This window comes from Microchirus variegatus, assembly GCF_963457635.1.
Source record: "Microchirus variegatus genome assembly, chromosome: 2".
Taxonomy (NCBI): domain Eukaryota; kingdom Metazoa; phylum Chordata; class Actinopteri; order Pleuronectiformes; family Soleidae; genus Microchirus; species Microchirus variegatus.
The window spans coordinates 15388859-15403983 of record NC_139803.1 but is presented as its reverse complement, the minus strand read 5'-3'; the positions used below and the strand labels follow the sequence as shown (position 1 = coordinate 15403983).

The 15125-nt window shown below is 43.2% G+C and overlaps 1 protein-coding gene across 4 annotated transcripts in view; it reads left to right on the top strand.

The window, feature by feature from the left end:
• Positions 1 to 15125, top strand: part of abr (ABR activator of RhoGEF and GTPase) — a gene marked incomplete at its 5' end in the record, with an annotated part of 129052 nt that overhangs the window by 100864 nt on the left and 13063 nt on the right. The window contains one exon of one of the 4 annotated variants that reach the window (XM_083910744.1): positions 13154 to 13506. The exons of the other annotated variants lie outside the window; for them this stretch is intronic. Within the exon in view, the coding sequence (XP_083766870.1) occupies positions 13321 to 13506 (186 nt within the window). Of the gene's footprint in view, positions 1 to 13153; positions 13507 to 15125 lie in introns of those variants that run through there. 4 annotated transcript variants of the gene reach the window in all.

The following is a 15125-nucleotide window of genomic DNA, read 5'->3' as shown; positions in this document are numbered from 1 at the left end:
CCGACCAACCCAAGCTTCCTGGCCGCTTGGTGTGTGATGTAATTGGTGTCGGAACCGGGATCTACGAAGGTCCCAAGACTGACTCCGCCCTCGGTTTTGGCAGACACGAACATAAAAAGGCCTGGGTGTTCTTTCAAGTTGTCTGGGTCACTTTGTCCTGCTTGGTATACGCTCAATGTCGCTTTGCAAATGCTTTAAAGGTCTTGTTGAGGGTTTCTAGTTGATTGGATATGTCTTCTGGCAAGGTTTGTTTTTTCTCTTCACCTTTTTCTTTTCCAGTAGCGAGTTTAGCTGTTGGTTTTTTGGGGCACAGGAGGTAGTGGTGATCCGCTGGGGCGTTTCTTCTTTTGCATTCTTCCTTCCTGCAGAGGAACCTAGGAGTGCAAAGGCCGTCGGCCTCGTGATCCCCAAGACACTTTGTGCACGCCTTTGCGCTTCTTACATGAGTCGTCTTTTCTGAGAGGGTGGCTTTCCTGAAGGTCACGCAACGGTACAGTTCGTGTCGTCCACCGCACATCGTGCACGTCCCCTCCGTTCCGATGGTTGTTGCGCCGGCGAAGGACCTCTTTACGTTTTTTCGGCCTACCGTCCCCTCGTAGTTTCTGGGCCCCTCATGCTTATTGGCAAGGGATGACAACTTCGTCACAGTCATATCTTGGAGTAGGAAGGACTTACGTCCCTTTAAGTATTCCAGGAGATAGTCCATACGGTTGTCCATACAGACTCGGCGGTGAGGTTTGCTAGCGTATGCAAACCAGTCCATTCGCATACTGTGAGGGAGTTTGCATTCCAACGACCTGGTTATCAAAGGGTGGTTCATGGTGCTTTCGCACTTCAATTCCGCGAGGTCTGTCATTGCTCTTTCCACAGCCGTGATTAACTCCAACGTCCCCGCCGCTTGGCCCTCTCGTACATCTGGCCGGGTTAGTATATCCTCCAGGATTTCTGTTGCTGTGATGCCAATGTCTCCATAATAGCACTCCAGTATCCCAAAGATGTCCCCCGCATCCTTGGAATGTCCTAGGTCGAGTTTGTCCCTCACGTCTTTACCCAAGCTCTCTAGTAAATAATGTTTTTTGACGTCTTCTAATCCTGTCGAGTTCGCCTGTGCTTCCATATTTGCCCATTCTTTCTTCCAACGCCAATAGTCTCTTCCTCTCCCGTTGAACTTTGGTAATGTTACCTGGGTACACATCGAGCTGGTTTCCCCCCTGGTGTTCGTACCGAAAGGCCCCCCACTACTTTGTTCCACACCAGGGTCTACAAAGGTTCTTGGTGATCTTGGTGTGCTGGTGAGGATCGGAGGGTGGGTTGCACTTTGTGCTTGCTCTATGTCAAGGTCAAACGTGGTTAAGGGTTTGCTGTTAGTGTCTTGTTCTACACTAAAGGCAGTTGGTAGGGCCCGTTGGTATATGGTGATTTCACTGTCACGATCTTCGTCCTTGTCCCGTCGATTTGTCAACTTGCCTATCAAGCACTCTTTATCTTCTTCCAGTGACGAGAAGAGTTCCCACTTCTCTGTTCCGTGTGGTTGATAATTTTGCCAAATACCCACAGCGTTTTTAAGTTTATCAAATACCAGGGCAAGTTTTTTACTCGCGGCCTCCCGCTCTTCCCGTGGTATTTCACCTTTTCTGAGCGCTTCAGTTTCATCAAAGGTCGACTTAAACCTCGTCATAAGGGTGTTTATGTTTGGTTCTGCCCGTGTGAACCACAGTGTTTCTACTGTGGTGTGGTACTCTCGTATGGTGGTGTTTTTCTTTGCTAGGGCGTTGCCCTGTCGCCTCTTAAACTCATCTTCATCCATTGAGTCTTCCATCTCCTCTAGTGTCGCGGCATATTTAAGGCTTGTGCTAAGGAAGTTTTTGTAATCGATGAGCAGCGTTTCCATACTTCTTTCGACCGGTTCACTCCCTGGAAAACTGGTCGTGGCGATGAGAAGGTGCATGTTTGTTGTAAGTACGTTTCTCGCTCTGGACCACTCCTGTTCCTGGTCCTCCAATTCTGGTTCGTTGCCAGCCATCTTACTTTTCTCTTGGTTCTCGATCAGTTTAACTGAAAAGATCAAAGGCGGTTAGGAGTTGGGCCTCGGTAACAACGATAAACGATACAACCGCCCTGCGACGTCGATTCTTTGATGTCGTAGTAGCAGTGACGTTGAGTCTCAGCAGCGTTGGCTAGTCTCCTTTGACGGCCAAGCGTTGACTCTTTGGTGGTTTGTTCGGTAACTATTGGCTCCTTTACCAGTAGTTGACACAGCTCCACTTTACCTTGCTCAGTAACTATTGGTTCCTTTACCAGTAGTTGGCGCAGCTCCGCTTTACTTGCAGCTGCGGTACTTCTTTTGCCTTCAACGGCCCCGTTAGCTCGTCCTCGGCTGCTCCGTCGCGGTGACTGCTTTAGCCCTTTGACGGCCCTGTTGGCTCTAAGCTTTTTGCCCGTTGTGGTGGCGTTCTTGGTGGTCCCGACGATGTTCTTCAACGACGGGCGTTCCCCGCTCGGCACCGTGTTCTTCGACAACGATCCCGACAACGGTTTACAACTGTCCAGATTTTTACCGGCTGCTTCTTACAGCTCAATAAACTACCCTCTGGAAAGGGCGACCAGAACAAGTATGGCGGACAACTCGAGTGTCTTTAAGAGGTTTTATTCTAAACACAACTCAATACACTACTTAATAGGTTGTAAACCGGCAAAGCATACAGGTTCTGATGATCAGTTACAGATGAAAACACACAAATAAGGGGTTAGTTATATATAAGAAGTGCCTTGGATGTTAAGGCTTTGATTGCGATTGCTTTGATGACGATCCCACTCTGATTCCGTACAGAATGCGCTGAACAACTGCTAGAAAGTTCTACAAGCACTATCATGCTTAAAGGAATAGTTAGTTTAACGTTGTCTACCGCCTTTATCGTCCACATGAGGGTTGCAGGGGGGCCACTGGTGCTAATCCCAGCTCACATCGAGCGAAAGTCAAGGGACACCCTGGAAAGATTACCAATCCATCGCAGGGTCAACGTATTCTATAGCAGGGGTAGTCAATTATGATTTAAAGAGGTCTGGATAGAGAAAGTTTCCTCATGCACAGGTCTGCAGCATCATCAAGTAACATTGTCATTCTATCAATATCTGCACTCTTAGAAATACAAGTGCTAAGTAGAACCATATAAGTTCACACCCTTAGTGTTACCAAGAACCCATTTTATAACCGTTTATTCAGAGAAGGGGTTTTAAAGGGTTCTCTGGATCAAAATGGTTCTTAGTGGAACCATTAGTGTTACCAAGAACCCTTGAAAACCAAATGGTTCCAGGTAGAACCTCAGTAGAAGAACACTTTTGGAACCGTTATTTCAAAGAGTGTAAGGGAAGGATGAACATGAACGCCAAACGGCCATTATGGATTCAAAGCCCGGTTTTTGACGTGGCTCCACGGCTTGTGTTTGCCAAAATAACAGTGAGGAATCACTCACTTTAACGTGAGGCTGCAGAAAAACACAGATGTTTGAACACACAGATGTTAACCTGACGGTGTAGTTCTTAGCAACATTTAAGGTCTTCTTCATTATGTTTTATTGTAAAAAATATGTCATTGATACCCTAATGACATCTTCTCTACATTAAAAACAGAGAAACCACAGCACTGCACTTCAGCCCCCAGTTGTGTAATACTTCCTTATCTCATCTCATATCTTTGGAGATCATCTTGTTACTATCTCCCCTCTTTTTTTAAGTCCCATCTCCCTTCTCCCTGCTCATGTAATCTTCCAGGTGACTGCGTCCAAGTCAGCTTTCGGTTAACACATCAGAATGAATAATTCAAGCAGGTTAGTGGTGTTGTTATCCTGGAACTAGGTCACACTGTGCACTTCAGGCATGTCCCAGTCAAGCCGAGATTCCCAGCTTCAGCGTCCGTGTCCGCATCGTAGTACAACAGTGTTCCCCCTGTGAGGTGAACGCACTCAACTCCACATCTGAGATTGTTGTTGAAACACAGCACAGCCCCCACACACACACGCAATCTGGTGTTGTCCTAATTACACTAACATCATGCGAACATCAACTAACACTAGGTATCGTGGAGCTTTGTTTGCAATCCAGAAAGTTCTTTTTTTTTAACCATCATTATGAGATATCAAAAATCCTTGGCAGCTTTACCTTCTTTTTTTTTCTTTCATTATGTTTTTTTTTATAAATAAAGTTCAATTTTGGCTGAGATTGTGTTGCAGTGTTTGCCAGGGACGAGTGGATGAGATGTAATTAAAGGACGTTCGCTCAGTTGCTGAGGTGTAATTATCTCCGCAGAGACACTTCTGTTGTGTAATGAAGAAATACGTTCTGAGCCAAGGAAAGACGCATTTGCATGTACTCTTTTATTCTAGGCTTTTTCCTGCTGAATTTATGACGGATAAGCTCGGTCGCTACATGGGGTGTTACCTGTGATTTGCATTATTAGCGCCCACTGGGTTCATATTTCACTTTAAATGAATAAAGAGCGTAAGCTCACTGTAAATCATGATGAAAAAACAATAACAATTAGCAGAGAAAGATGTGAAGGATGTCGTATTAGCAGAGTCTGACCTTAATATTCTGGTAAGATGTTTGTTATGGAACCTGTATGTGCCTCAGTTTACTGCTCAAACTGAGAGCTTTGTTTGCATGCGCTTGTACGGATTAGACTATTTGTTGTCGTTAGATTTGCCTTTAAGTACATGAATATTTGGAGAGGGAAAGGGGAGCAACAATGCCACCTGCCATAAAACACTGAAGGAGATGAAGAAGAATTTTTCAAGGCTTTAAAATTCCTCCGTCTATTCATAGCCTTTCATATCCTGAAAGCTTTGTTTTGCCTCCTACTCTCCGTCTGAGCAGATACGTACACACACTCCTCTTCATCCTCATCCCAACCACACCCAACAACACAGCAGACTCCAGTGAAACCACCTCCCCCCCAGCTCTCTCTCTCTGTCTCTTGTCTTACCTCCTCTCGCTCCATCACCACCTTTTGTTCTGAAGTGCTTAATAAGTGATGGAGCGGTTAATCGAAGGAAGTTTCTGCTCCCATTGGCTCAGAGGAATGAGAAGCAGGATTAATCTGTGGAGCGCGCCCCGAGGCTACGATTTCTCACCCTGCCAAAAACCACCCCACCGCTGCTGTGCTCCCGTCTTAACCACTCTCACTGTACCCTGAAGGACCCTCTGTCAAATGCCCCCTTACACACACACACACACACACACACACCTCTCCTCATTTACTCTCTTCCTCCTCCTTCTTGCTTAAGCTTTAGAGAATCAGGCTGGAGAGATCAAAGAGGAAGAGCGGGTCTTTCCGTCAACATTCTTACGGAGGCCCATCACTTTAAAACTGATTGAATTATCCGTTCACAACGCGGCTCGCAGCTATCGGTGTCACTCAATCAATCATGGTGCGAGTCAGTCACGGTCCTCAGGGGGCACACGGGATGAAAACGCAGCACTTTATTTCTGATGGGCCTGTTAAATAAGCCCAAAGTTTTGATTATCATGTCTAAAAAAAAGGGGGAGAAAACTTTTATTCTGGCAAAATGACCCAATATAGAGCTCCCGACATCACGTGACTCGGGGCCCTGGTGGTGCGGCTCAAATGAACGGGACTGGTACTCGATTCAACGTGGACTCCTCAAATTCAAAATGACCTGAAAGCCAGTGAACTTCTTGTCTAGTCGTCTTGGCAAGGTCAAGTGAAAAAAGTCCAACAATCGGGAAAAATTTACAAACCGTTAACCGTGATTAGAAATTAAAATTATATTATGGGAAGAGAATGATGCAAAATGAATCTGAAAATAACAAAAACAGACCGAAATAAAACAGTATTAAAACAGTAGCTCAAAATATACATGTAGACAATTGTAATTAAAACACTATAACTGCTTATATATATTTAAATGTTGAATTTAGTCATTTCAAAATAAGTGTAGGGCCGCAGGACATCGACTGGCGAGCCGCATGTGGCCCCTGGGCCGCGAGTTTGAGACCCCTGCTCTAGACAGTTTTGAAAAAATATATATGTATTATCCATCATTATCTATTAATTTGTAATGTGATATTATCAGTAATGTTCTCATAGGGTAGACCTTGTCAGATAGTTTAGTTACGCTTAAAGAATAGAAACAAAGAGGAAACAGCTTGTCTGACTATGTCCAAAAAAAAGTGCCAAATACTTTCTATGAATAAATATCTTTGATTGCTGATGGAGTGACTGTGCAGTAGTAGAGCAGGTTGTGTTCAATCCTCAACTCGGTTACTTTACATGCCAATGTGCCCCTGGGCAAAGCACTGACATCCAAAGTGCCTTAATATATTCAGATTCTGGGGGGATTGCAGAAAGGGCCTCGAAAGAATCTTTGCCAATTCAATAATATGGATTCAGGAAAAAGATCAGCTCTGGCAACCAAGAAGGGGTGATGAAAGATTGTTTACGATCTCTGGAGTCTCTGGACTCTTAGTTGCGTCGAGGGATAGCACATTTTAAAGTTTATTTCCATAAGAGTATTCCCAAAATATCAAACCAATATTCCACCCTTTTAACAACAACCTAACTCAGACCTGGTGTTACTGTAACATCCATCCTGAGTGATATGATCTTGTGCAGACCGTGCTCATATGTTTATTTCTAGCCACAATATTAACACTGATCTCAATATGGTTCCCTTTTTCTAATGGTTACAACTTATTTCATGTTATAGTAGCTGAAGTAGAGCCTTGACACAACATGCAAAACATTTTGTTATTGCAAGCAGCTATGACTTCAGTGGTTTTTTTGAATGAAGGGCTGACCCTGTGGTCAAAGGGGACGAATCCAACATGCAATTGAATGCCAGATGTGTCATAATTCAGGCTGTCTCCACATTAGATACCAGGTCAGAACCTAGGCCAGAACACCAAACCATCCAGGACATGAAATGCTGCTGAATTTGACCACATAGCACATACGTACTGTGAAAAAGAATCTGGTGTTGTAGTTACAGGCTCTTGTTGATGTCAAATATCCCAGCTATGTCTTCGGAGGCCATGTACGTTACATCACACACATGGTTTGTTACTTACTACTAAAGAGGGAATTACAGTGAAGGTCGGCTCCAGAACAGTCACAGGCAGATGTTTTCCGCAGCTGTATGAAGCTCCCAGTTCATCTGCACAGAGGCTCGTTGGAATAGCAAACACCTGACTGCAGACTTGCGGTCAGGGCCCGTTTGCATATTTATGAGCCGCGGTGCACGGATTCCGAGCTGCTCCATATTCACGACAGAGCGCCCGTATAGTCGTTAAATTGATCATTTATTCATCCCGGGGCTCACGAAGGCCTCTGTGATTGGCAGACCGTGGAGTGGAGGACAAGAGAATCGCACAATCAACAGAATCCTGCTGCTTTTTTTTTTTTTTTGGAGTTTGGAGTAGAAAGCGGGAACCTCGCTCAACATTCTCCCTCCCTGCCTCCCTGACAGTCTGGTCGTATGGAGCAGCTTTACGAGGTACGCTGTGCCACTCAGCCCATCTATAATTAAGAACCAGGACTGGTCCTGAGTCAGATCGTACACTCTTAGAAATAAAAGTGCTAATTGGATATAGCTATAGCGATATATATATTAGCCTTATCTAATCGTAGCTAAATTTAAATCTGTTGCCTGTCTGTAACTTGTTTCGTCCATAAAATGGTAGAAAACGGTGAAAATGTTTTAATTCATATAAGTGATTAGTACACTCTTAGGAATGAAAGTGCTAATTGGAACCATATATGGTTCTTCGGCTTGTCCTCATAGGAGAACCCTTTTTGGCTCCAGGTAGAACCTATTTATAAAGGTTCCATCTGGAACCCTTTTGCAGTGTTCCACTAAGAACCCTTTTAAAACCCTTTATTCAGGAAAGGGGTTTTCTGGATCAAAATGGTTCTTACTGGAACCATTAGTGATATCAAGAACCCTTGAAAAACCCTTTCTACGGGAAAGGGTTTTTCAGAAGCAAATGGTTCCAGGTAGAACCTCAGCCCTTGTAGAAGGACACTTTTGGAACCCTAATTTCTAAGAGTCGAGGCACTCAGACCTGAACCATCCTAATGTTTCTTTTTTTTCTTCATTTCCCAAAATAATTTAATATAATTTGAATCAGCCTTCAATAACTTTGTGTTAATGAAGTTGTTCTCTGGACAGATTTCCAGCACAAAGTGCCTCTGTTGTGTTGCACCATTACTGGCACACAAACAGATTTCAAGGATTACCACTTTTGCTAATTACTCTCGTCTTTTATGTCGTCTTTCATTCCCACAAGAAGTCTTAATCTTATCTCCCCACTGGCCGTCATCCTCCTCCTCCTCTTCGCCTCTTTTCTCTTTTTATCGTTCCCATGTCTCTCAAGCTCAAGGCCCCCACACAGTTCATCTTCTCCTCCAGTTAATGTATCTCTGTCGTACTTTCTTTAATCTTTGCCAGGGCCTTTTAGGAAAATAAGGGGCCGTTTTTTTCCACTCCTTTTAAACACAGAAAAACCAGGGAGCTAAAATTGAAGATTGAGACAAAATATTATTGTGACACATCTCACTCCTGTTATTATTTTCTATTTCAGAGTCATATATAGAATAAATGTGGGTTTTGGTGAAGCGTGGCGGTCTGTGCACGCGTGGTTTTAATGTGTGTGGAGTTCTGGGTCAACATGTCTGCACGTGTGTGCAATGATGGTTTTAATGCCATAAAAAAGTTATGAGCTCACGCTCGGTGTGCAGAGAGTGGAGCGCTCGATATATCACTTTATGAATGTACAGTATGTGTGTTTGTGTGTTCTGCTGGGGGAGTTCATACGTTCACGCGTGCTCGCTCACTGTGATTTTTAAGACGTGATGCGTTGTGAAGCGTTAGACTCTGGTTGACCTGATGGTATAGACGTCTATAGATGCTGCTGCTGCTGCTCTTTTAAAAACAAGGTGCTTTCTGAAAGTGTTCTTTGTAAAAGAGGGAAACATTTGGTTATCTTTTATTCGTTTGAGGGCTGCTCTGCTCTCAGTAGATCATCCGATTTCCAGGCTTTCTTGACAGTGTAAATGGGGGAGAAAAGTACATCTGTAGAACCACGTTAAACATGCATGAATGAAAAGAGAACAGTGGCATCACCCATAAAGTGAGATTATATTGTCACGTTTGCTGAACAGCACCCACTGTGTCCAACAATATACACTCTTAGGAATAAGGGTTCTAAAAGAGTCCTTCTACAAGGGCTGAGGTTCTACCTGGAACCATTTGCTTCTGAAAAACCCTTTCCTGAATAAAGGGTTTTTCAAGGGTTCTTGGTAACACAAATGGTTCCAGTAAGAACCATTTTGATCCAGAGAACCCTTTAAAACCCCTTTCCTGAAGAAAGGGTTTTAAAAGGGTTCTTGGTGGAACCTTTATAAAAAGGTTCTACCTGGAGCCAAAAAGGGTTCTCCTATGAGGACAAGCTGAAGAACCTTATATGGTTCTACTTAGCACTTTTATTCCTAAATAACTATTAAACTGAAAAGGCTATAATCCTCCTGGTTTACAAGACAGAGGAAGCTTTGTTGAATTATGGAAGATTTTTAAGATGGATTTTTATTTATCTTGTTTTCCGAGTTTTATGATAACATACAGTATCTCAGATGTTTAGTTCTGCACTCTTAGAAATAAGGGTTCCAAAAGGGTCCTTCTACAAGAGCTGTGGTTCTACCTGGAACCATTTCACCGGTTCACTAATGGTTCCAGTAAGAACCATTTAGATCTAGAGAACCCTTTAAAACCCCTTTCCTGAATAAAGGGTTTTAAAAGGGTTCCAGGTGGAACTCTCTAAAAGGGTTCCAGGTGGAACCTTTATAAAAAGGTTCTACCTGCAGCCAAAAAGGGTTCTCATATGAGGACAAGCTGAAGAACCTTATATGGTTCTAATTAACACTTTCAATTCTAAGAGTGTGACTCTTTGAAAAGACATATCTCAGGTTGACTGATTTTATATATGAGAGGAAAAAGGTAAAACTTAGCTCTCCGTGAAGGATAAACTGATTTATCTCAGACTGGAATGAAAATAACTTAAGAAACCATTAGGGCAGTGACAATGATTATGATTATTCTGTTTAATTGATGCTCAACAGTCTGTCTGTATCAAGAATAACTGAAACACTTGCTTTATACAAAAGTTACCCTATAGCCAGTGAAAACACTGCTCTATTTTTATCTTCTTCTCCTCTGTGATCTTTACCAAAAATATCTCCTGCTTCCCCGCGGGGCTTTTTCTTCCCCCCCATTTGCAAAACATGGTTTTCCCAGACATTCTTTCCGAGATGTGACGCATACTGTGCTTATATCTCATAGTTACGAACCCCAGTACACAAAAATACTCTGTGGTGAAGGTTGGCCGACGTCTCTTCCATATCAGAGCGAGCAGCCTACACCCATTCTCTCTCTCTCTCTCCACAGAGTCAGACATAAAGGCCACGGTGGTATCACCCTGTCTGCTGCTGTCTGCTACGACTCATGATGGCATCACGACTTTTATAAGAGTTCAGAGTGGGAGAGGAGTCATTTCCCTTTCCCTGCTAGGAACTGCTGGAGTAAAGGGAATTTTCCGATAGACGAATATAAAAATACTAGAGAGGGGATCAGGTCATGTATATTAAAGCAGATTATTTTCCAGCCTTTCACTTAAAGGTCGCATATTATGCAAAATCAACATTTTAATCATTTGAATCCTTATATTTGGGACTCTGGAGGTCCTATCAGTCGGCAAAGTGTGAAAAAAGATGACTCACTCATGTTTTTGTGGTCCTCCTCAGTCTAAGTACAGGAGATAAAACACGCAATGTTGACTTCCGCACTCATTGGGACGTCACAATGCGCTAAATTCCTGGAATTGTTGTTGTCTCACGGAGCTCCGCTTTGTCCGTAAAACACGAGAGAGGGTTAGGGCAACGGTATCCGAAAACTGGAAGTCCGCAAAGTCTGCGAAAAGTTCTATTTTTGGCTCCACAGTGCAGCACAGAGTTCTACACAAACTTCCAGCCTCAGAGGATTTATCTGTCCAGTGGATACTTGTTGTATATGACGGCAATGTGCCTGCTAGAGCCTGCAAATGATCACTTTTCCAAATGCTAACTGCTGTTAGCTCCCAGTAGCCTCTGTGGCTGAAGTCATTTCCTGTCCCTGATGTTTCGTTTCACTTTTGTAAAATGATTTTAAAGTTAACTTCTCCTAGAAAAGGGTTGTTTTCCTATTCACATGTGCATTTGAGTAAATAAGTAGTAAATTACAAACACTTTAGATTAGGACCCATATTCACCATTAACTAGGTGCTTACTAACATGCATATAAGTCGCATACTAGCCCTTTATTAGTAAATATTAAGCAAGTATTAACACCTTATGTCGGAAGAATCTTAAGTCATGTTGTAATAGAGGTAGAATAAGGTGTTAATATGTGCTTAATGATTACTGATGAAGGGCTAGTATGCGACTTATATATGTTATTCGGCACCTACTTAATGGTGAATATGTGTTCCCTAATCTAAAGTGTAACTGCATGTGTTACTGCATAGGTTACGTGTACAATGGAACTTCCGCCTACCAACCATGGCCGCTGCTAGCTGGGCTGTTTCCGGTAGGTCGTGTTGTTGTTGTGATTTCCCGGAAACGCCAGTGAAGTGCTTAGTAGTAGAGTCAATTTTATAAGTAAAAATTAGCGGATTTTGGATACAAAAGAGACGGTTGTCGTATCAAAAAGTCAGAACGTCAGCCCTACATTGTTGTGTACCCTTTTGTACAAATTCGTCTTGGTACAATAGTACGATAAACTTTCATGATCTGTGATCGAACAGCAGTTTCCTGTATAATCACAGTATTTCCCTATTAATGCCTTATTACTGGGATTTTCAGTTACGTCGAGTATAAAATACAACGCAAGTGTTACAGAAATAGCAGTTAAAACGCAGTGAGTGAGTTTCAAGGTTCCTCCGCGATTTTATCCGATCTTTTTTTTCTGTAACTCATCATGTATGTACGTCTGTACAAACGTTTCGTTTCGCATGCAGCTGCACACTCCGACTCTGAATCACAACGACCTCTCAGCACAAAGATGCGTTTTGTTTTTTGTGATCTGAAGATTTTTAAATGCAGCCTCATGACTGTAACCTTTCCAACGCACCGCGTTTTCTCCCCTGATCTAATTCAGGCGAGATGGGACAAGGTGGACGGGGATGGAGTTTGACAGGCGTGGGGTGATCCCCCCTTCCCCGATCGATCATTTATTTTTTTTGTACAGAGGCCTTTTTGAAGAGCAGACGACTGTGGCTGTCCTGTTTAATAAAGATGGCAATTTGCTCTGCGCGTCTACCCAGGGGAGTGGGAGTGCTTGTGCTTGTGCATGTCTTTGAGTGACTTTCCAATGTCAACAGACGGGGGTTAAACACTGTAGTGGAAAAAATTCACGTACGTAAACACACACACACACACTTTAACAGTGAGTGGAAAAAGAAAATGGTGGAAGTTAAAGGTTGTGACGCGAGGAAGTGAAACGCAAAGAGAAAGAAGAGTGTGGACACAGGCGTTGGAACGTGGAAGCTTTTCAACCCTTTTTCCATTTTTTCATGGAGGAGGTCGTTTTTTTTTTTACTTAAATGGAGAAGAAAAAAGTTTCACACCTTCTCTGCCTCCTTCCCATCATCACATTCCTCTGACCAGCTCTGGGAAAGGTCAACACGGGGTCAAAGCACCGAGGACAAGATACAAAAAAACACAGACCGGCCTTTAGCAGTCCCTCACTCCCTCATCTCTCCTTTTTTTCATTGACTCTTCATTACTTCCACCACTCCTCCCTCCTCCCTGTGGAGGTGTGTCCATCCACATCTGGAGAAGCAGTGACAACAGGACCTCATTCACTCCCTTGAGCTCCCTCCCTCTTCTCTCTCTCTCTCTTTCTCTCTCTCTCTCACTGCCTCGCTCTAGCGCTCTGCTGTTGTGGAAGTCAGACTGCACAGTGAGGAGATGTTGGCAGCTGACTGTGGAATGAGCTCACGACGAGAGACGCATCAACGTGGATTTACCGTCAGGCTTATCAAGGAAACCATGGTCGCATCTCGTCTTCCTCTTTCTTATCAGTCTTCCCTTTTTTGAAGTGAGCATCATCTCTCATCATCTCTTTGGAGCCTCTCTGTCCAGCACCTGGATCTGTTAAGAGAGGTCCAACTTGGGGGGGGAATCCAGCCTCTCTGTCCCTCGGCACAACTTCCTCCACCTGCGTTTCCTGGCGGGAGAGAGAGGGTTGGGACGTCAGCAGCTTTTTTTGGGAAATGACGGAGATCCTGGTGCCCGACGTGAACTTGAACTCGGTGTGCGAGCGTCTGGAGCAGCACTGCTGCGTGGACCAGAACCAGCACAATCTGTCCAGTCAGCCCCAGACCCCCGTGCTGAAGAGGCACACCAACACGGGGGCCAAGCTATGGGGCCGCGTCCGCAGCAAGCTCCTCAAACAAAAGGTTTCTGGCTGACATATGCACACACACACATGTCACATACACAGACAAGCTGTGTTTCCTCTCTTTTATCTCCCCCCCCTTCACATGTGTTCTCTTCTATTTATCACTAATGTCACTTCCATCTGTTTGCTCTGTCTCTCTTTTATTATCAGTGTGTCCCTCTCCATGTGTGCTCTCTCTCCCCCCGGGTGTCTTTTCTTTCAGCACAGAGTTGACCATTGTTCTTATCTGATGGCTCTATTGACTGCAGCAAAGGCAGTGATGGAGTGTTCAGAGAAAATCCATCACCACAGCAATACTTATACAATACTTATACAAAAACAAAATATGATTTTTTTTCCCATAACATAACCAAGCTGGCTATTACATCTTTAAACTGCAGTTATTTAGTTTAAATCCAATCTAAACGTTGTATTCTGTGTAATATTTCCCCATTTACTAACTGTATCACACGTAAACATGAAGTTTTATTCATGATTATTTTTTTATTTTACACATTTTGTCACTTTCTAAATCCACCAGCCTTTGTTTGGTGCCCAAGTGATGAGTCCACGGTATTTCCAAATCAAATCCTTTCACTTACACTTGTGTTTTGTCATTTCACTGTCTCCCTCTGCTGTTGATCTTAGGTATTGTCTACTGTTTTTTTGGTTTTTTTACTGCTCTAAATATAATACCCCTTTGGCATTTTTTCTTTTTCCTCCACTAATTAACTGTCACATTATCCCAAGATGATGCCGGAACCTTTTGTCTGTCTGAGATTTGAACGCACTTATTGCTGCAAAGGTAAAGATTGGATTAAAATATGATATTTTCTGGCATTTATAGCCAATTATGTTGCGTTTCCCTCCCGTGAAGTGCTTTGTTTCTCTAAAACTATGATCATGGTATTATCCTAACCTTTTTTCCCCCCCATAATTAGATGGAAAACAGTAGATTTATAGCTATTATAGTATTGAGGTTCATTCAGAAATAGCAATTATTGTCATTCGATCATAAAGTATTGAGTATTACATGACGTAAAGCTTGTTGTTTTGTTTGACGGATGATTTAAACTACAGAACACCCACTCATGTTTGGTATGTGTGGGTATTTGTGGCTCATGCACCTTTTTTTTTCTCTCTCCCTCTTACACCAGATGTTTTTTGTTTATGGACGATGGAAAAGAAGCGCGTGTGCTGTTTACGTTGCTAAAACTGCGACTAATGTGGAAGGATGATATGCATCAGTGTTTTTATGCATCATAAACTAGTTGTTTTCTACTTTATATGCTGAGCAGGATAAAAAAGAGAATGACATACTAAGCCCTGACTTTACTTCATTAACCTACAGTCATTCCTCTGCCCTATTTCACAAAATTCCTGTGTCTTAATGTCGTTTGGCCTTAAGTGTCATGTGATTGCGTCTGCACAGAAAACCCCTCATTCACGCGCTCGTTATTTTTTGACAGACGCTTTGAACGTCAGGTTTTCACGAGTGATACTTGTGATGCGGTTTATTCTCGACTCGTCGTCCTTTTGATCCTTGCAAGTTCTTCGACAGGAACAAGTGATCCAATTTTGAGCGTGATCCGTAGACGCTATCGCTATTTTGTGGGGGGTCAGAGGTCTGCGCTCCCC